Genomic DNA, 27,095 nt, shown 5'->3' with positions numbered 1-27,095 from the left:
TCTAAAGATTCTCAAATCAAATAAGCTTTTCTCAAAATCCTACAATGTTGAAAATCGTATCACAAAAACATTATTCTATGACATCAATCCACGTCTAGATTATTATCGAATCTATTAGGCTAATTAAAAAGTCCGAATTTAGCGAATCCCTGAGTCCCTGACCCATTTTCGGTATTACATCATCCTCATTGATTACCATTCTAAATAACTTCGTATTGATGGCGTACTGGCACGTTATTATGCTAATACATATATATTTTTTTAAATGGCATTAATCAATTCATGAAGAAGGAAGAATTATTTACGCTGGTCCGAAAGAAGAATATAGGAGGTAAAAGAAATAAGAAAAATAAGAGTCGATCAAGAGAATGGGCTATAAACTGGAGATTCCTTTCGTTAACAACTTATTAATTATCTTAAGTAAGTAAATTACATAAAGTATATTATCCAAATTTATTTTATAATTAATATCGGACCCGCGATTCAAGCTTAGTGCTTAATGTGGGCCGTGAGTGTCCATTTACTTATTTATAAATTACAGAAACTAAAAATCCATACAACTTTAACTGTGAATTATTTTAGTACATCCTAACTTAAACCCGGTGTTAAAAAATCCCTTCTAAACCGGTCTGGTCCCTATTAACCCAGTTTAATTACCATGTCAAATGGAGCGCAGTCAGTACCTACTCGCCGAAGACAATAACAAATGATCTGTTATAGACGTATGAAGGAGACGAGTATGTTTAACAGAAATGTTTATTTGCACCAGTATTCAAATTATTTCAATACCAGCTGTATCGTATTTTCCGATTCGCATGGAATTGAAGTTTCGATTCCATCAGTTTTCTGTAAGCTCTGTTTTTTGCTTTTGCAAAAAATAAAACAAATCGAACGTACGCATCCATCGATCGAAGATTTTCGTTTGTAAATTTGTTTAAAACCATCGAATAAAATGAAAAAAACTGATAAAGTGAACTTCGTGAGAATCGGACTCCAGGTGATTTGCGTGGAATAAAAAGTGTCCTGTCTCATTCGGGAATAATATAACTATCTACTGGTGAAACATTTCGAAAATCTGGTGAGTAATACCGAAGTTTACTCTTACTCCTCTATATAAGTCCTCGTTATTCGTTTAAGACATTGTTTAAATGAGCTATCTGATGTTATCTCTAATCTCTTCCCAGTCACTAAGCATTGGAGCAGAATCCGTTTTCCTACTTCTCAACTAGTTTGAGTCTAATTGAGACCAGTCTATGGATAAACCATGGAATTATAGTAACGAAGGATTTATTAAATCCATGGAATAAACTAAACCAAAAACAGGTCTATGACATTCTTAGCCTGGATCATTGGCACGCATATCCTCTATGACGATATCAAGTCAGTACTATTTACCCCAGATATCTTATCTTGATAGCATGGATTTAATAAGTACTTCTTGATAGTTCTTTCACTTACGAAGTCTATGCTCGTCTCATCAAATTTACAATACCCCTATACCTTTCTTTATCACACATGTGTCCGAGTCAGGGCTCAAACTAAATTGGTACATTTTATTTAACTTATTTCTCCAAGGAGATTTATATGAGCTTCATTCAGCGTTGACTGGTACTAATGACGTCAGAACATTAACTTGTACGTTTACGTTTTGTTATCGTGTGAAATTAAAGGATATCAGTTGGATTACGTTTAGATACCAAGTCAACAGTGGAATTAAGTGAAGGTTAACCATTATCTGCTACAATGTAAATAACTATGCTTATCGTGAGGTTGTTTTGAGAATTGTATGTAAAACTTATCTTTATTGTGTTATGGGATACTAACTCAACGATGCTAGATTTTATAATATGTATCTACATATAAGTAGATAATCTGAGACAGGTCAATCTGAAAAAGATCATTTTCTATTTTGACCTGACCGGGGATCGAACTCGGGTCCTCCAGTGTGTAGCAGTGATGACAATTAGGACACAGAGATCGAAAAAACAAAAGCGGCTGATTGTAAAATGACAGCCTGAAGCGGTCATTTTTTCCCGCGGAAACTGCGGTTTGAGGCATCACAGCCACAAAAAGAAAACAAGAAAACGAAAGATTATAATGTTAATAAAAGCAATTACCAAGAAGGATTCCTCTGTAACTCGATCCAGACATGACCACACTTGAGACACCCTTGGATTATTCCAGCTTACAGTGATTCATGCAGCCGGCAGCTGTTCAAATAATTTCTCTTTATTGTAATGATGGACGCATTGCACTTACTATAACTATAATGATACAGATACCATGAGTTTTCTCTTTGCTTTTTTTTGTTAAGTTAGTTTTTTCGAAGTGAAAACGTGAAAACGTTTTTTGTGATGGGTAAAACTAAAAATGTCAAACTCGCGTCAGGGCACAGGATCAAAAATTCCTAAGACGTCAAAAATGCTTTTTCGTTTTTACTTTTGCCGATATTCTCTCCATCGAATTCTCCATCGATATTCACCTTGCTCGGGATCTAAGCAACGATCGTGGTGAAACCTATATCAGATTTTAAATTAGACCTTCCGCTATACAACTGTTAAAACTGCATCAAATAGCGCACAGTAGTTTTTGCGTGATGCACGAGCAGACATGCAGAAATTCTAAAAAAAAATGTTTTGGCTTCCATTAAGCCCAAAAGACCCCCTGAGAGATAATTATTTTTCTTTAATATCTCCTATGTACAGTGTACAGACATAATAGTTTATGTATAGACATCTGACAAAAATTAATATTATGAATGAGATCCAACGTTGAAAGTACAGCTAATTTAAAAAAAAAAAACATATTGCGCCTGCGCGCCTCAAGCTCCTGTAAAGCTACATTCCATCACGCACCAGGAGTAAGGAACAAACAACTTTTCAAGTGTGCCTTTGATATTCCCGTGGCGTGGCTTTTATACACGCGTTTATAATAAGCGTCTATTGTATTGTTCAAATAAAGTGCTACACTTTATTTTTAACCTCCGACGCAAAAAAGTGGGGTGTTATAAGTTACTGGTAAGTGTGTCTGCCTGTGTACGTGGCACCGTAGCTCATCAACGGGCGAACTATGGGTGAACCGATTTAAATACGTTTTTTTATTTGTGATAGCTAATTTTTATGCGGTAGTTTTTAGATATGTTTGGTCAAAATGGATTCAGCCGTTCGATTTGCCAGGATCGTGGCAAGTGGAAGGAAATACCTAGTCTCTCTCTACTCGCATTGGAAACGGCGATAATATGCATGTATGTATGTATTTAAAAGATTCCAATATATCTTACGATTCTAACAACATACAATATTAATATGATAACAAGAGTCGCTTATCCTTTCGGAAGCGTATGTAGTTATTTGTCTGTAAGTAACGCCATATGGCAAGAACTTCCTGTATACACTGACCGACAGCTATTTATACTGAGTTCAAGTAGGATACTTCGTCTATTAGAGCGGAGTCGTTTGGCCGCTACGATGCCACGGACAGACATATGGATACACAGACACGTTTAACTTATAACTCATGTAGTCGCGAGTTAAAAATCAAAAACTTCGTATAGTTTGTAATGAAGCAACACTAAAAATATTCGTTAAGTTTGTATTAGAACAATACTATTAGAATCACATTGTTTTGGTAACCATAACCTGACGCAAGTGAAAACTGTTACAATTCTGTGAGCTATTTCCCCTGGCCTACAATACCCAAACACCGAACAATAATAGTTTGGTTTTCAATATTTACCTATATTATATTGGTGGACTAACATACGGGTGATGGCGGAAAGTAAAACTTTCCGCTAGTGTAGTGTTAACAGTGTTCAGAAAGATCAGTATCTTCTCAAGATAGACAGATAAAACATTTACTTGTAAAACAACAACACTAAACACAACCAGACTAAAAATGCAAAACAAAACACAGTATTCATAAGCACAATTGAAGATCAAGTGTTCTGTGTTGCAGCAATACAAAAAGGCCCATCTCAGTACACATGTCACCCAGAGGGGCGATACACTGATTTGACTGAGTAAAACCAACAAAGATTATTTGGCTTTCACAAAATCTAATTCCAACTATCACAATTCTTTTGGAATGTTCATTAAATCCCAAGAATATATTCACAGAATTTCAAGTAGTGGGCCCTCAGATCACACGCATATAAAGTATTCAATAAAATGAATAGTAAAGAAAACCGTTGCTTCATGATCAGATTTTATGTTTTACTATATTTTTCCCACAGTTTTGCTCGTGTTTATTACGTGCGTCACAATTTATTATTATCGATATCTCAGTTTCCAAAAAATCCATCCAGTAATTTTTGCTTGACGCGCGAAAAAACATACACACAGACAAAAAAAAAATTGGCTTCTATTAGTTCCATAAAGACACCCCATAATTATTTATCTTTTATATCTCCTATGTGCAGACATATCCTATTTACAGTTATTATTATATAAATGTTTGTATTGTATATGCAATGCATCAAAGTATCAAAATATAGAAATGGATTGCGATTTTCCAAATTAGGTTTTCTCATGCAACGGTTTTGTGAGACATAAAGAGACGCTTAAGTTTATTCTTTGCACCGCATCGCCGAAATAAAAACAGGTGCATCTTGTCCAAATACCACAACTATTTGCTTTCCTATCCCACTTTGCTGCCCGCGTTCTTGACACACATATTGTTATAACATTGAATTGGAGGTGTGAAGAAGAGGTGCGTCTGGTCATTACATCGACATACATTTTTTTTAGACATTTTTTTTTTTTTTTAATAATTGAATCGAAAGTATGAAAACCGAATGTTTTATGAGGAAGCAGCGCGGAATATGCTTAAATAGAGTATAAAAGCTAGTAACTAATATTATAAATGCGAAAGTTTGTATGTTTGTTGCTCTTTCGCGCGAAATCTACTGGACGGATTGTCATCACACTTGGTACACGGGTAGAATATAATCTGGAATAACATATAGCGTACTTTTTACCCCGAAAATTCCACGGGAGCGAAGCCTCGGGGCGCAGCTAGTAGTCTGAAAAATAACGTAGCGAACCAGTGTCTGGCCATGTCGTTACCATCTGATGATCAGAAGGAGCAAACCCAAAAAGTTGCTGGCTGTCTTTTAAGGAGGAATGCGTACCAATTGATGCCGAAGATCGTATGTAGAGGAGAAGAAAAAGTAGAAAAGCGGACATTGGTCTCCGACATTTTGTTTCTTCATCTTCTTCATGGCGTGTCGATGACATTCCAATGATATATTAAAATTATCTGAAAAGTGTTCTGGCATTTTTAGGCGCCTGTCGGTGGCCGCAATGACTCTTTCTTGCTGAGGAAGTAACCAATGTTGTTAACAACAAAATTACGAAGTTTCATCCTCAGCACGGTTGTGCAACGTCAAATGCTTACACTGTATCGTAAAACGTAATGCGAACAAAATAAAAAGCTCGTAAATACTAGGAAGCGACCCGGTTCCGCCCGCAATTGATTCGGGTCGGGTTATTTCTGTTGTAATTATGATTAGCATGTAGTGATGAAATCCTTGAAGAGTGAATGCTCAAGAAATAGTCTTCAGAACTCGAGACACGAAAGACCAGTGACAAATATGAAACCAATTCCTAGTGTGCCACGTTGTTGTTGTATTATATACACTGCATAAATAGAAGTTAAATAAAAGCTTGTTAAATGGCGTTGCCTATCATCCATACTAATATTATAAAAAGGTAAGGGTTTGTGAGTTCGTGAATTTGTAAGTTTGTATGTTTGAGGCGGGTAATCTCCGAAACTAACGAACCGATTTCAAAAATTCTTTCACCATTGGAAAGGTACATCAGGATTGTTATAGGCTATATTTTATCCCAAAATTCCCACGGGAGTGAAGACCCGGGCAATATCTATAGTGTGATATATTTCACTCAATGAATTCTAGAATATCCTCCCGTGGATGTCGTACGAGGCGATTAAGGGATATACAGCATAGGAAGCTGATAGGAAAGAATAGCATTCCCAAGGAGATGAATATTGAAAATTTCAAGGGTTTTTTACGCTGACCCATGGGCTTCGCGGCTTCACAACCCCGAACGCAAGCGGAACATGTAGAGATGAGAGAGTTAACATAGCAACAACATAACAATGTTAGGATGTTATTAAAACAATTATAGATTGTTATTACCATACTCGATGTTTAAAATCCTTGAAAATAATTTTAGCATTTCCCGTGACTTGGTCAAGAAATGATTTTGAACACTATTACTTAAGGAATAGAGTGATTTTTTGTTTGATTTCTCAGCAATCATTAGCTTTTATGGCTTGTGACATCATATGTAGCGGAAGATGTGAGTAAAACTTATTTTTGATTGTTAATTATAAATTCGTATCTTAAATTTATAAGTGGCGCGAGTCAAGATAAAAAATAACAATTCATAAGATTAAATTGTCTACTTCACTGGTTAAAAAATAATATACAAGTGTCCAGGATTTAAATAACAATAAAATAACTGCACTGGCCACCAAAATTGTACTAGAGAAATAAGTTGACAAATAAAGAAAATAAAAAATAGAAAATATTTGAAATTAGAATTATAATTCTAATTTCAAATATTTTTGGCTGTCAATAAAATTGCCGCCGATAGTTTAGTTGTATTTTTGCTTTTCAATAAATATTTACATTTTAAGTGCCACAACACAAGAGTTTCATTTATTACGACCATAGATATTGTTCAATAAGTACGGAACACCTGAAGCAGAGTCGTAATGGTCCAGTTAAACTAATAGGAAATATACAAATATACGTTAACAAACATTTTAAAGTCTGATGAGCATCTTCTGTATAGGTAACGTTACGCTTTGTCTGTACAGATAAATTTCTCTAATAATTTTTACTTCTTACCAAGAGTTGATCGGCCACGCGAACGTTGCGGGCATCAGCTAGTAATATATAAGTACGTAGTCGACATACTGTTTTATAATACTTTCTGTACTTATGACTGTTTGAACCATAATAAATGAAACAAAAATTCTCAGATAACAACTAAATTCTATAAATAAACTAGTCGCCTGTCCCGACTTCGCTCCCAAACGGATGAACCGTTTTTCGTTCAGTTTTTTTTTGTGTCATAGATAATTTTATCCCGAGTGTTCTTAGCCATGTTTCATGAAAATCGGTTCAGCCGTTCAAAAGTTGTGGCGAAACGAATATTGAAAGTCTTTTCATTTGTCTAATCTAACAAATAAACTTGTTATAATGATTTCTTAAGGTGATCTAACTGCTTCGAAACAATTCATTACTTATAAATATTATAAAATATAAATTATCATGATAAATTGTTATTGCATTTCCATACAAATGTATAAACAAAGTAAATGCTATGGGAATGCGTATGACTCATGTGACCTTGTAACAGCGGCGTGCGTATTTATTTTATGACACACATTTTCCCCATTAGGCGAGGAGAGATGGAAGATATGATTAATATTAATTTATGGTCTAGACGTGCTGTCGAAATAATCCACCGTCTATGGTAACATTGACTAGTGTAGAATCGTAAAAAGTGTCTGACATATATGGCTGTATATGTCCGTATGTGATACATGGATACAAGCATTACCACGTATTTTACGCTTACGGGGTAGACAGAGCTGAGAGTTGTGAAATTCGTTAATTTAGATATGACCATAAATGTAGTTATTTTTTACACAATATGCCGCCGACCCTCAACATCGGATAAATTAAAAGGATGCTAAGTTAGGTTAGTTCACTTTTAGACTAATATAAAATACTAGATGTTGCCCGGAGCTTCGCTCGCTTGGGAATTTTGAGATAAAATATAGCCTATAGCAATATTGTATAATGTACCTTTCTAATGGTGGAAGTATATATACCTAAAAATACTATAAACCTTAGGATAATCGACCGTTATAAGCTACACATTAAATCACAAACTAACCTACAATTTCGTGCCGCCTTCACTGTAGTTCTCGTAAATTATACCCCATAAACGGTCATTAATAAAGTTCATTAGGCATCGCACCCACAACCTACTTATTATTTAGGTCAGTGCTTTGGAAATCAATTTTGATAGGTGTTGTGCGGTTTTCTTCGCTGCCATAGAGAGTCGAATCCCAGGATCCGCTTTCGTTCTTTTTCTTCTCCACTTCATTGCATTAGCATTGTCATGCATATTATCCCTGACCACTTCTTGTATTTAACTCCACTGCCAAAACCATACAGAAGTTACATAGCCAGATATTTTGCTCATGATATTTGATGATTATACAAATCGCGTATTTTATTTTGCGAAAATAAACTATATATATTGATTTTACAAAATTTACAACAGAAACTATCTGAGTTTGAAACGTTATAATATTATAAATCAAGGAGGAGCTATTTTTTATCGGCTCATAAATTATTTCTGAATTGATTTACTGGCATCATAAATCTACCCGTAATTCGGACTAGAATTAAAATAAGGACGTTCAGACAAGGCTATGGTTGGGGGCGTATCGTTTTGATTATTATCTAAAGGCCAAACTAACATCAGAGCATATTGATAATGGCGCGGAATGTTAGAAACTGATACAGTATCACGTCTTTATCCCGCACGGGCTGGACAGAGACATCTGACTTGTTTTAAACCGATTATTGTCGGAAGCGTGAATCAGAAATTGCGGACCCATGTTTCTATTAGAAATATTCTCACTGTCTTATTCTTACTTTCTTCATCATCATCACCTGCAGGCCTCCGACGTGACCCACTGCTGTATATAGGTCTCCTTCTTTACTTTCTTATCCTTACATATTATAGTAACAATTTATCTGCCGCTTCTGTCTGTTCGCCTGTTCGTGATGAACTCAAGAACTATTGCTGCTACGGATTTTCATGCGGTTTTCACCAATAGATAGTGAGATTCCTGAGCAAGGTTTAGGCAGAAAGATGATTAATGGTGTAAATATAGTTGGAAAGCTGGACAGTGAATAGTCTATTTTATGCCTAATTGAGCCGCTGGTAACAGCTAGTATGTATACAGAATGTACTTGAATTCCAATATGTGTTAGTTCACACATTATTACTTAACCTAGCAGTGCAAATGGTGGCAAGGTTATTATGTGTCGAGTGTTTCACACCAATTAAAATCATTATAAAAGGGCTAAGTATCAATTCATAAATCACCTCTCCCTGTCGCAATTAAGTTCGTTTCATTTTATTGTGACTATAAAAATAAGCACGTTACTTTGAAGCCGTTTAAACTCACATTTTGTGTGCTGTGCGCACCAATTCTCATTAATCTCCACTTGCTGGATGCTAAGAAATCTCACTCTCTTTCTCTAGACTATACACGTCACTCTTCTCATACACGCTCTCTGATTACGGGTACTCCTAATATCTTCCTTAAACAGACGATGCGCAATCTGTTTCTGTTGTTGTTTATTTGTAGATAATCTTTCTTTATAAGAAATGCCCAAATGTCAAATCAAATTAATAATTACAGAGATTTAAGTGGGTTATAAAAGGAACAAGACCCATTGTATTTTATTCATGAACTAATTAAGAATTCATTCGGACGTTCATTCATTCATTCTTTCGCCATCAGCATCTCAAGTCACGCTTGACATTATGCCAAAACCGTTTCATTGTCGTCCCGTTTAAGATGAAATGGAGTGACGGGCCTACTTCACACTACATCATGAGCGATATTTTCAAGGGGCATATAAAAAGTGTAGGATGACGATTTTACTATTATTGACCAAGGCAAAAATACATTTTGTACACGGGTAGAATATAACTTGCAATAACATAGGGTAATTTTTTAGCGAAGCCCCGGCGGGCAACTTGTTTATATATAATGCTGATTTTATTATGACCAAATAAATTGATTTTCTTTCTTTTCTTTTACGTCCGAATATGCTGATCCTAATAGCGTTTGTTGGCTATCGATTCACGACAGTATAATATGTGTATCGTGGATTCTGTGAAGGGACTCTGCGCCTGCGCAGACCCTTCAGAGAAGGCTGTCGAGAAGCTGTAATTTAAAAAGGTGACTATGTCTTTCAAAATGACCGGTCAGAGCTTCTATCATAGCTCTTGTCAGTCGATTCTACTATCGATAAGCCGTTATTTTGTCTTTGCATATCTCGTCCGTGTTGTCTTGATTCGACGCCAGAATGTATTTCAAATGGCCTTTTTTATCATTATACGTAAGTTTATAGCGCATTAAATTTTCAGAGAATCCTAAAGATACAGCAAGAAGAGCAGCCTCGCTAATCCGTTGCCGCTCCGTCGTTTCATAGATTTGGTGTAAATCTAATACTGTGTTGATCTGTTCACGGAACGCAATGTACCAAATGAATGGGCGCTTTAATTGTCCATTGCCCCATTTTAAAAATTTCCCGGCTCCAGCCAATAAAATATATAAAAGCACACTTTTAAACACAGGTACTAAAGTTCTATATTGGTTCGGTAACGGTGAGCTATAGAGCCATGTGTTTCGTATAGTATATTCAAAGGGGCATACGTTATTGTCGTTAAGTGACCGTGAAACGAGGTGCATCTTTAAGAGATTTAAAGATATTTCAGAAGGTGTTTGGGCTTTCTCTTGAAGTCATCTAGTTAAGGCAATTTAGACTAAAATAAGAGAAAAACTTGATGTGTTTTTTTATATTACCATGCAAGCAAACAGGCATTCAACACACCAGATGGTAAGTGGTCACCACTGCCTATCAACGCCTGCAACACAAGGGGTGGCACAAGCACGTTGCCTACTTTGTGTCCTAGGATCTTTATCCACAGTACCCTTTAATCACACTGCCTCTCTCACCCTTCAAAGAGGAACACAACAATGCAAGCACTGCTGTTTGGCGGCTGATATAGATGAGAGTGAGGTACCCATTCAGACGATATCTTTGACGAGATCTTCTTTACAAGAAGAAGACCTGGTCCAAAAACAGTATAATAAAGAGTATTGCATAGTCTATGATTAAGCACTGTTAAAAATTCTAAATTGATTTAACCAGTCTACATGTAGAGAATTATACACTGCGATCCTATTGTATCCATTGTCTTTTTTATCTCCGCGCTCGACGGATTAATCTATCTAATTTCTTTTGTTTTTACTCTTAACTATAACATTCAACCATACTTTGTAATAAATGTTAGAGTTTCATCATTATGATGCCAACGATAATTTAATACGACTGACCCATATTCTGGTCTAGATCTGTAGGACGTCCTGTCAATAAGTTTACTAAATGACGTCATGTTCTATATTACTCGTCGCTGTTCACAGCTTGGGGTCTCAGCTCGTTAAATTTGCGTGGAAATGTACTAGATCCAACGAGTTTTATTTTATGAATGACTTTATGGGCTTTTATGTCAGTCAGTTGCTTAATTAATCTGCTAGACAGTGTTTTTTTTCTTGTTTAGCTTGACTGCTTGTATCTACTTTATCTTATCTGGATTTTATTTTAATCTGAACATAGGTTTCAAGATAATCTGACTAAGTATGCATGATGATTACTATAATAGGTACGTGCGACTGTCCTCTCGTCTTCGCAATCGGCGACTCATCTGTCACCTGTACTCGGGCTGACTTGATGGCAGCTTCTGATGAAGCCATCGAAGTGGCTCGGTTTTGTCAAGAAAATATAGTATACAATAGAGCGTTTGTTAGATTTGCCATAGACACGCAAAGAAGAAGAACATCAGTTTGGCTAGACTTCAATGTATCGGGAATGATCCTCAACTGTCAACCAAAATCAACACTCAAAGAAAAATATTACTTACACAATGCATCATTCAAAAGGAAATATCTTATTTGTGACTACCCTTAGCCTAGTTTCAGTATTCACCCTGTACCGATGACCTAATAGGAACTTTCCTTAGCCATCTGAAGCGGTGTGCAAATTTGCACAGACCCACAGTAATTGCGACAACCTTGGTGTTCGCAACGAGACAATATTAGCTTTGAAGGAACATAGACTGATTAAGTTTCTTCTTGTGATTCATTGTAAATATTTAGCGAATCTTCATGATATGAAGATTCGCTAAATATTACATATACGATTGATTACATTACGATTGATTTCCTAGCATTATATTATAATAGTTGGAAATAAATTGTAATGTACATTAGCTAATTAGAATCATTTAAAAAGTAGTGAGCCTGTGTATCAAATCTTCAACCCTTAACAATAACATCTATACTTATAATGAAATTGTTACTGGACTATGTCTGTACATAGGAGAGAGAGAGAGAAAAAAAAATTGGAGGGGACTATTTAGGGTACAATAGAAGCCAAAACAATAATCAATAAATATTAATGTCAACACAAAAGTTACATTACACAAAAGTTAGTAACATTAGTTTGTATACCAATCTGACTCTAGTAGTTTTCATCGTCCACCACTTGCTTCCGGTGAAGGAAAACATCGTGAGGAAACCTGCACACTGGTTAATTATCAAACTTGTATTTGAAATGGCGTGACCACTCTAACCATCTCATATGAAGTAAGGTAACTAATGATAGGCGAAACCAAATTTAGTACAGTAAAAAATTACATATTAAAAAAAAAAACTAAACGAAGTTTTATCATCGAACCCACATACAAAAAAGGAGAAACAATAGCTTATTATAAAAAAAGGTAAGATGGTGATGATATGCCATAAACTGCCCTTCGTTATGTTTCAATTATACTCGATCAGATAGCTACAATACTCAATCTACCAAGTACATTGGACGTCAGATCACGACGTGAACCAGGCATCAAAATGTCACATAATAATCCCTTTGATAATGATCCCACTGTACGTAATAAAACTACACACAAACTTCACAGGGGGTAACGGTTGTGAAAGAGATACAAATTTTGTTCGGATGTCTATCGTAAATTTTGATGGAGATTTTCGAATTACTAACATTCAATTTTGCTAGTATGAGAATCAGTTTTATATTCTTTTTCTAGTTTACGACATGTAGTGAGTATAGTTTTTATAATTGTTGGAGCAATGGTGTACTTACGAACATCTTTTTTGGTGGATTTATAGGACAATTTTCGACTGGTGATGTTACCTGTAACAAGAATAATAATATGTATACAATTCATAATTCGGCTGCTGAGACTCAGAATATTTAATATGAATATAATTCTTCTAATAGGTGTAGGATGTATTTGTTCAGTTCCATTTTTAATGTTTCATCTCTTTTATATCTCTTATTGTAGTTATTTCTGACGAGCTCGGTGGCGTAGTGGTAAAATTCTTGCCACTGAAACGAGAGTGCCCGGATTCGATCTTCGTCGGTCGGATCATGATGGAAAATGATCTTTTTCGGATTGGCCCGGGTCTTGGATGTGTATCTATATATGTATTTGTTATAAAATATGGTATCGTTGAGTTAATATCCCATAACACAAGTCTCGAACTTACTTTGGGGCTAGATCAATCTGTGTGATTTGTCATAATATATTTATTTATTTATTATTTCTCGTTCTTCTTTCTCTTAAAATGTTACCTCTTCTATTTATTTTTCTTTTTCTTCTCTATCTATTTAGATTATTTTTGCTACTTTTCGGAAAATAAATAATGTTATTAACTGAATTGATGAAGCGCGAAATTATTGTTTTTGATTTATTTAAGGCAAAGGGCTATAAACTATTTAATAAGCCCACCATACAGTTAAAGGTAGTCTTGAAATATGGCAACTTTTATCTCTGTGTACCCGGTAACTAAAAAATACTAAAAAATATTGCGACATCACAAAAAAATATTATCAAGAGAATATGATAAGCAATCACAAGTAATGGAAATGGTGAGATTTTCAATTCTCAGAGGGTTTGTAGGCATGAGGTCACTATGACCTCATCATGGAGTAGTGAAGATTAGCTGCCTTCCTAAAGCCTTCCTTATTGAGTGACGTTAATACTAATACTATTCAATTGTGATTCATTCTTAGAACAGTCATTGCGCATTTTCTAGCATCTATTGGCATCATAATGTATTTGTACACTAGTCATATAAACGACGTTATTTTAAAATAATTACTAGAAAAAATCCTGAGAACGTTCAAGGTAAAAATCAATGACACATTGATATTTTTCATATCTTACTATTATTACAAACGCAAGTTTGTGAGCATGAATGGGTATGTATGTTTGTTACTCTTTCAAGCAAAATCTACTGGAGCAATTGTTATGAAATTTGGTAAATGTTATACACGAGTAAGATTTGAACTGAGAGGATGTAAAAAGAGTTCCCCCTGTTGCGTCTTATAAACGTGACAAACTAAAAGACGACGCACGGATTTTTGTACGGTTTTCACCAATTTATAGTGTGATTTCTGAGGTAGGTTTAGGTGTATAGTTTTATCCGATCGAAGCCGGAACGAGCTGCTAGTATTTAATAAGAAAGCGGTGTAGATACTATGTAATTCATATAAGTAAACGTTAAATATCTTGATGGCTATTTTACGGCTTTTCGATGGGGTATTAACCATCATTTACTTTAACTTAATGCTTTACCACACGATCATCAGGTCCATTAATGATAATAGCCCAGCTTTCAATAAATAAGGCGTTAAAATATCGGTACTTAACGAAAACGTAGGTCAAGTGAAGAAGAAAGGAATAAACAACACAAAAATAAATCTTATACAAGAACATGTGTATTTTTCTTATATTATATTTATATATATATAATTTCGGAAACATTGTCATAAGCCAAATAAGAGAACTGTTGTTGCTAATTCTACTAATATTATAAATCTATACATTTTGTACTTATGTATACTATGTAATTAATTTGTGCAATAAAGATTTTTTGTATTGTATTGTAATGCGAAAGTTTGTGTGAACTTACGTGCCGGCAAACATCACCTGGACTCCTGCACTCTACGGCTGAGGAAGAAACCGGGTAAACGCTCAAATTAGAGAGACTACAGAATGTTTTTACCAAGTATCCCCGATTTTGTTTCAAAATTCAGAAGTGCATTATTACGACCAGGGAATACACCCACTCCCGTAATTACTTTGCATTAGATAACATTTAGGAGTGGCAATGACAGTCATTACGGCAATTGAATTCATTGTCTAGCGCAGTGGTGCTCAAACTGTGTGTACGATTTATTTTTCTTCAATTTTCTTGTCCTTTTTTAGTTCTAGTGTTGAAAAAAGAAATTTTTCTTCTTGTATTTGTTATGAAATATAGTATCGTTGAGTTAGTATCCCATAACACAAGTCTCGAACTTACTTTGGGGCTAGCTCAATCTGTGTGATTTGTCCTAATATATATTTATTTATTTATTCTTTATTTATAAACTTTGTATCTTTAAATCTTTATACTTTTTAATGTTTTTAATTATTTCTAGCGTCCGCACCGCACCTACTTTCAACATTATAAATGAAAATCGGCGTTTTTGCATTCGCTTGTGCAAAAAGTCGCGGAGGTTACGACCATAATGGTTAGCACACGAATATTGTCCTATGTTTTAGTTTGAAGGATCGTTAACAATCGTTAACGTTAGAAGTTTGTAACAGTCGAATAAACGATTCATTTTGATTTCATTTTGGCTATTTTTAGATAATGAGTTGATCGTGTTACTTAATGGACTTATAATTTCGATGAAAAATTCCTTTGAAAATAAAGTTTTCAATTTATACCTTTGTAATTTAATTCAATGTTATGTAATACAATTCTAAATTTGACACTTTTGACAGTATGGAAATGAAATTTCTGAAATAAAATTATTGATTATCATAAAAATAAAACACAAACAAATATGGCTGAAATTGTTGATACGATTTGAATAAATCCATGTAGGTATGTGGTGACCAGCTCAAAGTGGATTCCGCCCCAGTGACTCACGCTCGGCTCGACTCAGATGATAGTCAATTGAAAAGTAGACGCCTTACGCTGGATGACTTGCGATGACAATATGCTGTGTGGTCTAATTTAAAAGGTTTATTGTTTATTCGTCATACGTTTATAAACTACCTAAATTAGCGAAAAAAAAGTTAGGCTCGCTTGCAATGTTTACGGGATAAACCCGGGATAGTTATAACCATCGGTTTGTCAGTGTCAAACTATATTCTTCATAGTCGTATTCCGTGAAAACCCACGTGTCAAACTATATTCTTCATAGTCGTGGTCATTACGTGGAATTAAACACACATAACAACTTTCTTGGCATTAGTAATGGAGTGGTTTGCCATTGCCTTCACCATTTCACACACAAGTTAATAATCAACCAGTGTTCAGGTTTCCTCACGATGTTTTCTTTCACCGGAAGCAAGTGGTGGTCAATGAAAATAGTACTATACATGAGTCAGATTGGTATACAAACTTATGTGACATGAGTAGGATTCGAACCTCACGATCCACAGGCCTGTGGTCTTGACCATTACACCACCACCGCTTCAATTTGTCAATGTCAAACAATATGTACCTACTTTAGCGGGTTGACCTAGTGATCAAAGTTGCAAAATTCTATTTTAGATACAAATTAGAAGTGTCCCCGTCGGGAATCGTCGAGTGCATGCAATTCAAGGGCGCAAGTTCGATTTCCGCTCGAATTCCAAATGGGTTTTTTCAACTAATTAGAGTTTGAAAAGGTGTATTAATTCTAATAATACATTTTATAACACTGGGCTTCAAGATTTCACGGCCGCTAATGAAACAGCACATGCGAGGATAAAAGAAAGATCAGATAAACAAAAAATATACGTACTAACTTTTACCCGGCGTCGCTCGGGTTAAAAACATTATGAATTTTACCTACACCTAAACCTTCCTCAGGAATCACTCTATCTATCGGAGAAAACGCCTTAAAAAGTTTTAGACTTTATTGCGAACAGACAGACAGTCGCTGCATGTCCAAGAGTTTATAACTTGGACCACGGCCAACCAAGTCACGCGTCTGATTCCAATTAAATTGCTTGAATAAAAGTGCATCGGTTATCTTTCAAAGTGCGTCCTTTGTGCGTCCATCACTGCTGTCGAATATTATGGTGTTCTCGTGGACAGATTGTATGATAAACCACGCTGACCTGATGGAAATTGTATGAGTAATATATGTAAGTTTTAAAGTAAAATTACCATTCAAAGAGGGCGCTAGTATATTGTGACAATTTATGGTTGAATGGGAATTCGTTAATGAATCACAAGTTTATTTGTTTGACAAATTAAAAAATCCCCGAATTTATATATTAATTTCGCTACAATTTTTGAACGGTTGAACCGATTTTCATGAAACATGGCTAAGAACACTCAGGATGAAATAATCTATGACATAAAAAAACTAAACTAAAATCGGTTATCCGTTTGGGAGCTACGATACCACAGACATATATACAAATACACAGACAGACACGTTAAACTTATAACACGCCTCATTTTGCGTCGGGGGTTAAAAATATATCATTTCAATAAAATTAAATAATATAGGTTAATTGTACTTTTCATCTCGAAACTAAATGCATGAAAAACTTTTTCCGCAAAAAAATCCTAAGACTTCTTGCACTCAAAATCGTGAAACAACGCAGCAATGGATTAATCCAAAAAATTATGAATCACATAGAACTACTTTCTATTAACATAATATTGGGCAGAAAAAGTAGGAAAAAGACTACTTTTTCCTTTAGGAGCGGTCACTAGACCGCTCGATCAATGTTGTATTTTTTAAGTGAGGTTAACTGCACCGAACATTTATCTAAGAAACGCAAACGCGCATACCGGACAATGATATTTGTTATTTAGACTTATTTGTGTTATTCTCATGTGAAGTTAATTTGTAATTCTTAATGAGAATAAATATCTTAAACCGTAAAAAAACCGAAAAACATAAAGATTCATGTGAATGGAAAGACCAACTAATAATTCAAATGCCTTCAAAAATGAAGCGATTATGAATGAATAAACTTTGAAGTAAGTTAGTTAAATATAAACGTCAACGACCGACGACTAGAAACAATGGCCTTGTTCTGCGCAGTTGGTTAAAATTAACGTCAAAATTGACTGCTGCAACCTATGTTGAATGGTTAAATATAACTACAATTAATACAGAAGTCCCTTGCTCAACTTTTTACACATAACCACAATAATTTCGCAAAATACATTATTCATTGCTACCGCAGCTCCATTGGAATTTCAGATGAGGTTGGCAACCCTGTGCTTGTCTTGGACGTTCACCATTTACGCCTTCGCGTCAACTTTTTTAAAACTATTTAATAGGTCAGTACTTTAAGGGTATTACATGATTCTGTCTTCTCAATGTGGGCATGCAATATCGATATCGTAAAGATTAATCGATTAGAATATTTCTATGAATATATTGCTGCTCACAGATTTCTATGTGACTAAATTTGTTTTATTTAATCTTATGTGGGGATATTTTTTAAATCCTTTGAGTCCCACTGCTAGGCAAAGGCCTTCCCTTTCTGTTTCTTATATAAAAATGTACATATTTCGTATTCAAATATAAAAATACTATGTTGAATTGAAAATTATTTAATATTCAAATTCTATAAGATCTGCGGCATTGAAGCTCTGAACACTTCGTGATCTTCACGTCGAAATTTACCTACAGGTGTGTTTTTATAATGTCATATGAAAAAAGAAACAGAAAATGTATTACAAATAGGTGTACTAACACCTACCTACTTAATTCATAGTCTTCTTATAACATAGATGTAAATAAAAGTGAAAATCACTCACTCACTCACTGACGTATCACGAAATCTCGAAAACTACTGAACCCATGAAGATGAAATTTGGCAGGAAATTTTACTTCGATTCCTTTTAAGAACATACGTGCGAAGTCGCGGGTAAAAGCTTTGCCCGCGGCTTCGTACGCGTGAATTTCTCGCGCTTCGCGTTTCTTATAAAAGTAATTGTTGAAAAGTTAAAAGAAATAAACTAATATGTATTGAACAGTAATTTATCACACTCCAAGGAACAGGTTTCAGAACTCGTAAAGAAATTAGCAAAGAATGGTGACAACTTTAAACGTTGTCGAATTGGTCGGTACAAAAATGCAGTCGTGGCCACAGAGTATGTTGTAAAGAGCAGACAATACGAGTAATGTGAACTAGCGGGTGACACGGTTATAAAAATCTGACTGCTTTCCTGTCACTACATAGTATAAAACGAAATCGTTTCCCGCTGTCTTTCTGTCTGTCCCTATGTATGCTTAGATCTTGAAACTTATTATAATTTCACCCAAGCGAAGCCGGCACGGGCCGACAGTAGTCGAATAAACATGGAATTATTTCAACAAACATGACAATTCAATACGTTATACTTCAAAGGACATAACTGAACAATAAATTGCAAAACGATTGGGTCAAGATGCAGTCAAAAAACCAGGTCAACGAACTCGGTTCAACTCACTTTTACAAGTTGGCAAGACAAATTGACATTGATAAGTAGATGAGACTTTTCGGAATTTTCCATGTCGGCCATTTTTCCGTTGAAGGTTTCAGCTTTTTTGTTGTAAGATGAGACAATGTATTTGTAATATCTACATTTGTATTTATAAATCTACAAACGATTGTTTATATAAAGTAACTATCCACGTCTTTATATCAGTAACTAATGTCGATGCTGTTTTCACTGTGATTTTCATTATTATAACCAAAATTTGCCTAGGCCAAATTAATTTTTCCCACATGCGATAGGATAAACTGGTAGAGTCTAGGCTAAACTAGTTCATCCTATTGCATGTAGGAAGAACTATGTTTATCCTGATAGAGAACTATGTATCCTAATTATCCTGATAGTAATACACACACTCTCAGGAAAAACTGGTATGGTCTAGTCAAAAACTAATTAAGTCTAGTGCAACAAACCTACAGCGAATACCGCTATTGAGAGTTCGCATCCAGCTTTCCTCACTATGTTTTTCATCAACGGAAGCAAGTGTTGGTCTATGGAAACCACAATATAAAATCAGATTGGTATACATTAAACAATCAAACTTAAAATCAATTACAGACGTCAAGTCGTCAGAGGCATCTTAACCAAATTTCGTCAACGCCTCAAAAATCTAATTCTTTACAACACACGAGTTGGAATCAGGTATGAGAGTGTTTACAGAGGATCTTATGTCAAGAATTTTATGGTCATTCCATCAAGATAACAGCGTGATAAGACGTTGCGACAGTTTAGTATGAATGAACTCGAACTTACGCAATAGATTCTAAATTCCATTCTTTTATCGTGTGACAAACTTCTAACTGAGAAGAAGAGGTAAAAGACACGAGCATGGAGAAATTCAATTTCCTTGGCAGCATACATTGCATTGCAACCTATTCCTATGCTGCCGTGAAAGCTAATAAAAAATTTGCCAATGTATTTAATGAAAGTGGTACAAATGACGTAGAACAATGAATATAAGGTTTATTGACAGCATTGAAATAAAGCACCAAACCAAAAACAGAAATGCCTGTTGAAGGAGATGATGCTGCAGAAATATGGTTACTATACCCTATCGTGTCTTTTAAACATGAGAATACCAAAGAAGTAATTGTATACAAAAAACCTACGTTGACCATGAAATCAGATTTAAATCTCAAATATTAGTTCGACACGATGCACCAGACATTCGACACATGTATAAGCACTGATTTACCGATTATATACAAAAAAGGCATGTTTTCACGATTCCATTCATGTGTTGGTCTGAATGAAGTTACCGTATATGGAACATTATATAGCATATCAAGATATATAAAACAAAGTACAGGAAAACTCAGACAGAAAGGATCTTTGTGCCAATCCAGACGGATAACCGGTCTGCTATCCCGCAGGATAGAGTTGGAGGGATGTCGATAAGGCAGTCCAAATATCGATAAATCGTTTGATGTTAATCCTGAAGGAAGAATCATTTGTGACTTTTCTTTTGGACGAAGATGAATATAGTATGTGACAAATTTCCCCTCATTTTGTGTTTCTTAAAACAACGCAAAATTATTTGCGTTTTTATATCTAATGGTACCTAATTAAATTATTAAATTATTTTTTCGCTAGGTTAAATTTGTATTCGTTACTATCAGATATTTTGATTATCTATGGCGGTGTAAGTACAATAATAAAATATTTCTATACTGTATCTTTACAATCTTAACGTCATGTAATTTTATCTAAATCATTTTAATTTTAAGTACTTTCCCATATTCAACTGTTTTAATCAATAAAATTTCATAATCTGTATGATTTTCATTCAAGGCATAACGTTTTCGGTCACCTTCGATATTGCATTCACATCCCTACGACAGAATGCGAGGCAGTGGTTCTTTGTGTGAATGGGCACTGCATCAAGGTATACACAACTATCTCCCTCACACATAACTCACAAACTGAAAGGTAGAAAGAGACAGACGAGGTCACGTAACCCAGGATTATAAAGCTGTAAAGTCGGTTCGTGGGCAAGATAAAAAGTTTTTATTGTTTTCTGTAAGAAAGTTTGTTTGGCTTCAATTGAGATTTGAGTTTTAAGCTTCGAACAATGGAGTTGGTTCACGAAAATCTGGTCAGTAGCCTTAGATCATAAATAAATCATATTTTAATGGTAATTTAGTATTAGAAAATAAAATTTAATGGAACTGCGGCTCAATATTACTTATCCTCTGAATATTCCTCCAGTTCTTTCAAGGTTAAATAATGTCAATGAACTCACATAATCACACCTGACGAACTCTGATATTGTGTGAAACAACATCATTTCATTAGACTGCACTCCGGCAGCGCCGGCAGAAGTGAAAACTTGAATATTAACGTTGTGCAATTTTTGACATCTTACGAATTTTCGATCAGGGTCCTCCTCGTCTCCTGACGCGAGCTTAACATTTATTAAGTACCCATCACAAAAAGTGCACAACGCCGCTAAAGAAGTTGTCACTTCAATAAACTTTATAAAGTATGCTTTAGTTAAAATTTAGAGTTTACAAACATGTAGCACGTTACTTTAGTCCACATCCACATGCTTTCTCTTTTTCCTCAAATCGTGTAAAAGAAGAGTGAACGTGTGGACGCATAACGAGCTACGCGTTTGATGTTTCATGGTCCCAGGAACTTCTTAAAATAAGTAACTCTATTCTCGCCTTGTCTCTATCTACTATTGTACTATAGACACTATGAATCAGAAAATATATAATTGCATTTAGAACAGAAACGCGATGATAATTATCGCAGTTAGAACAGCAATTATGTACACACAGTAGCCCGATAGTATTCAGGAATGCTGCCTCCATTCCGTCTGGTACGGGTATGTTGTTGAGACAAATTGTACCGACATGTCTCGATCATATGTGGATTAACAGTGTTGATCGCACTGCAGATCTTGCGGTTTTTTATTTGCATCATGACTCATTAATGGATTATCAAGATGGATTAGATGCTAATCACTATATAGTATAAAACAAAGTCGCTTCCCACTGTCTTTCCCTATATGCTTTGATCCTAAAAACTGTAGAATTTTGAAGAATTCAGTCTAGTATAGACCAAAAGGTCTACACGGAAAATCGAAAAACACAGACACGAAAAATCGTGTCGAGTGTAATTTTACCGTGTCATATTCTTATTAATAATGCCTATTGCTGCTCACTTTTCACGTTAGTTATAATCAAATTACTAAACAAGTCAATTATAAATATAAATCAATGATAAAACTAATCTAGACTCAAAACTTATTTTATTGTCAGAAAAAGAAGGGTAAAACATAATTCCCGAATGTTCTTGACACTGTATTATTAATGCACTGTAGTATTAGATGGGTTGTTATTTAAACAAAAGCTAGAAACATACAATATCTATATAAAGATGATCCAACACCGGATGCTGTTTATTATATCGCATAATTAACGCATAGATAAATTAATGTGCGCAAGCGCATGCCACATTTTGGTATTATGCTGGCAATATACTGTTTCAAGGTTAATCGCAAGCTCATGTTCGCCTATAGACCTTTTTTATTTTTAAGCTTTTATCTTTATAAAATTGATACCTTAATAATGGCAGATGAGGAGAAAAGATGTGTAGTTGAACTCAAAAATATCACCTTCATATTACGTTATCTTGATTCCATATTTCCGTCCGTCTTCGCGTGTCTACTCGTATGTCTTTTGACAACGAGAACACCTCAAATCATGTCTGCCCAAAAATACTTGATGTTATTTTAATCTAAGACTTTTTCCATTAACCATAAATTATTTTCTCTTTGTAATTTTGTAACAATTTGTTTATCTTTAATAACATCTCATCAACATTGATTGGTTTGGTCTAGTATTCCGTCTCCATTTCTTTATTGGTTAGGCTTCGCTTGCATTTATATTTGTCACGCTTAAATCATATTTAAGTACCTGGGGCTTACTATCATCTTTTAACGCGATCCACTTTACGACCTAATCTGAATCTGAACTGCATCGCAAATTCGTATCATCGTCCTAAATTGAACTGAGTTGCATTGGAATCGTTTTGTAAAAGTTGATGGTAGGACTGCTGTTTTTGTAAACCTGTGTCACGACAAGGTAATCTTGACATGAATAAGGTGTAAAACTCATTATGTGGACATTCATTTTTCTCTTAGATACAGTTATTTTCTTACCAGAAATAGTACAGCAGTGTAGGTATTTAAATATTATGCAAAACAAACCAATACATGAAAACACATCGAACTCACGTGCAATAGCGAAGACAGAATCCGCGCCAACTCGGGTCATTGCTCCCAATATGGCGTTAAACTAAAATAGAACGAAAGAATGCCCGCCATTTCAATTTTAACCTCGAAAATTGTTCCAAAAGCACATAGTAAACATTAATTTCTTCACACTCTACATTAAGTACGTCAATTAACGCTATTATGAACAATTTATCGCGAATTAAAGCAATTGTGATTGAAAAATGCGCGGTAAAGTCTAAGGTTCATTATTTTTTCTTTGCGGCAATGACAACAATCTTCATACAGCCATATCCTGTGTCGTTGTATTCGATTATTTGTATTCGAGTGTTCGATCGATACAATTATAATTTCATCCCCTCGTGGGGGTCAAAAACCTCATTCAATTGGAGTTCTAATGAAGGAATTTCGGAGTGGCGAAGCATGCGGGTTTTTATTGCCTCTTTCTCGCTTGTCTGTTTCTTTTAGGGTTAATTTGATGACCTTTCCTGACTGTCAAAAAGCTAGTTATGATTTTGAGATAAGATTCAATGGATTAAATATAGATACATACGTTTTTAATATGAAATATATCGGGTTTCATCAAAAATTCTGATTCTTTCCTGTGCTTGATGTTAATGTATTGATAAATAAAAAAGATAACCTCGCCCCAGGTCTTTGCTCATAGGAATCTCGAAATAAAAAGTACATATCATTTGTTATTTGGTTATATTCTACCCATCTCCAAATCTCATCGAAATCTGTTTAGTAGAATTTACGCGATACAAGAATAAAAAGGTATCAGTAAGATGACCTTAAAAACATGGAAAAATAGTATGACATATTTTTAGAATTTCGTGTCTCGAAAGACAAATGAAACGGTAGGTACCCTCATAAAACTTGTACGTCTATCATGAAAAAGAAAACATCTTAATATGGCGCATATAATCAAGGTACGAAACCCACTACACGAGTTCAACTGGCACTTGAAAAGTTATTTGGATCTAGATAAACAATCGTGGAATATTTATAAATAGGCTGTGATGACACAGTTTCTTAGTTGGCCATTTCATATCTTCATGATAAAGGGCTTAATTTATTGATATATTCTTGAGAACCGTCCTTTGTCCTACACTGTATATTAGTAAGCATATACCAGAAAACTTATACCTCAATTAGATAATAAAAAATATGAGACAATTTTTATAGACAATATGAAAAGTTTTAAAAATGTAAATAAAATCAGAAGCTTATTTTGATGATGTGATGTGGAACGATTAATTTAAAACAGGCATAAAACTTTATGCCTCACAATTTTAGCTCAAGATACAATTTAACAAGTATCTATACTCAAACATAATATTGAAATTACACATTAAATATTACAAGAAATGTTTATTTACCCTTTAAGATTTTTTAAAATAATGAATAATATTAAATACTTTACAGTGATTTGTCGAATAAATACATTAAAACAATCAAGAAAACTAAGAGAATTTTAAATCATTTATCTGAAGATAAGGCATTTTCTATTGGTAAAAGGTTTAATTCCAAATTACACAACTACCTACTAGTATTTATTTAAAACATGTTAATTTGGAACGAACAATAGACAATTTAAACGTTATCGCGAACTGTAAATAAATTGTAACTTTGTAATCCAATCCGAAACATTCAGGCTAATGGCGGCCATTGTTTGTTCGTGATTAAAATTAGACTTTTAACACATTAACACCTATTTTGAAAGACGCTCCGCTCTACGCAAAGTGCTTTTTAACCGTTTGTACACGAGACATAACGTAATTTGTGGTAATGGTTACATTTTTCTTAAAGCCTTTAATTTATACTCGACTCACTCAGTCGGTAAAAGCCGCCTTTATATATCACTTAAGCAAGAAACAATTTTATTTTAAAGATTATTTGGATCATTTTTTTTACCTTTGTCTTATGAAAGGTTAAAAAAATATAACTTTAAAATATTTAATAATATTTATATTTAATAATATTTATATTTAAACACATTTACTTACATTTAAAAAAACTTTGAATTTGATATGAATAAAATATATATTCATTCATAAAAATACTAATTAAACTAAATAAAACTAAATACCTAAATAACAAATTTCCGTTATTATTTTTTAGTTTTAAACGTAGAAACTACTGTTCTACGTTAAAACTAAAAAAATAATCTCTATTGTCATCAAGACTTCACCTCTCCCAATAAATTGAATTCGAAATACGAACTATTATTTATTTTTCAGTGATCATAGAGACGACCCTTTTTTCTCGCCTGATTGGGACTCCTGGCTATTTGCCTAATTGATTTGATTTAAGTTAGTCCGTTTTAATGGAGCTAGTTTGGTGCATCGTAACTCGATTCTTGTTATCTGTGGATCTACTTGTGGGTGTTCGAGTAGGCTTGACGTATTTTATTTCTCCGCATTCGAGTTAATTGAAGCGATTATTCTTTTTTTTCGTCTTTATTTGAACAAAATATTACAATATTACAGAGTACTAGCTGCGCTCCGGAGATTCGCTTCTGTGGTAATTTCGGGATAAAAAGTAGCTTACGTGTTATTCAAGGTTATATTCTAGCCGTGTACCAAATTTCATAATAATCAGTCTAGTGGATTTGCGTAAAGGGTAACAAACATATGTATGTTTATTACCCTTTACGTTTTGTGTGTATGTTACACACTACTTTCGCATTTATAATATTAGTAGTACTGTAGGACATACATATTATCTTGCCTGTTTCAGAGACTAAAAGATTAAAGATTCGGAGACTAAATTCAGAGACTAAAGATTTCCACTTGCCATGATCATGACAAATCTCACTCGCTTCCTCTATATATAATATTAATCATTCCCTTCATATATGCTCTATGCCCGGTTATGGGAGCTCCTAATATCTTCCTTACAACGAAGATTCCCAATCTGTCAGAATAAAAGTAAAACAGTAAAACATTTTTTATTAGGTAGGTTTTCATATATTACTTTGAAATAATCTGATAATGTAACCGCACTAACCACTTAACGTAACATTTTTTGCAAAACCACACCCCCAAGTCAAGTCCAATCATCACATTGTCAATTACTTATCTCTTACCCTCTAAAATAACATTCTTTTTGTAGAAAACCTAACAATTCCCGCGCTAGTCGCCATATTGTTTTACTTATAGGGTTATTAACCTGTAGGGATGGGGTATGTGTATGTTTTCGATTGATGTAGCAATCAAGATCGATTTTAAACAATTGTATTATTTTATTAGATTGGAATGGAAAGATTCTTATCGATTTTATTGTTTTAAAGTTTGTTATATTCGTATAGTAATCAACTTCTAGTCTAACTTGCTTATTACTCATAATAAAAATCTTGTTTGTAGCGCAACTCTAATACGATGTACCTATGAAACTAAAATTACTCTATTTATTAGTGTTGAAAGATGTTTACGTCAATAAA

The 27,095-nt window shown here is 34.4% G+C and overlaps 1 protein-coding gene across 5 annotated transcripts in view; it reads right to left on the bottom strand.

Moving 5' to 3' along the window:
* Positions 1-27,095, bottom strand: part of LOC128681069 (protein amalgam-like) — a 139,234-nt gene that overhangs the window by 13,873 nt on the left and 98,266 nt on the right. For 3 of the 5 annotated variants that reach the window (XM_053764642.1, XM_053764643.1, XM_064436844.1), the window contains exon 3: positions 13,004-13,054. The exons of the other annotated variants lie outside the window; for them this stretch is intronic. In XM_053764642.1, coding sequence (XP_053620617.1) covers positions 13,004-13,054 — 51 coding nt within the window. The remainder of the gene's footprint in view (positions 1-13,003; positions 13,055-27,095) is intronic. 5 annotated transcript variants of the gene reach the window in all.

This window comes from Plodia interpunctella, chromosome 26 (assembly GCF_027563975.2).
Source record: "Plodia interpunctella isolate USDA-ARS_2022_Savannah chromosome 26, ilPloInte3.2, whole genome shotgun sequence".
Classification (NCBI taxonomy): Eukaryota; Metazoa; Arthropoda; class Insecta; order Lepidoptera; family Pyralidae; genus Plodia; species Plodia interpunctella.
The sequence above is the reverse complement of the archived record's forward strand: the minus strand, read 5'-3'. Positions and strand labels throughout refer to the sequence as shown.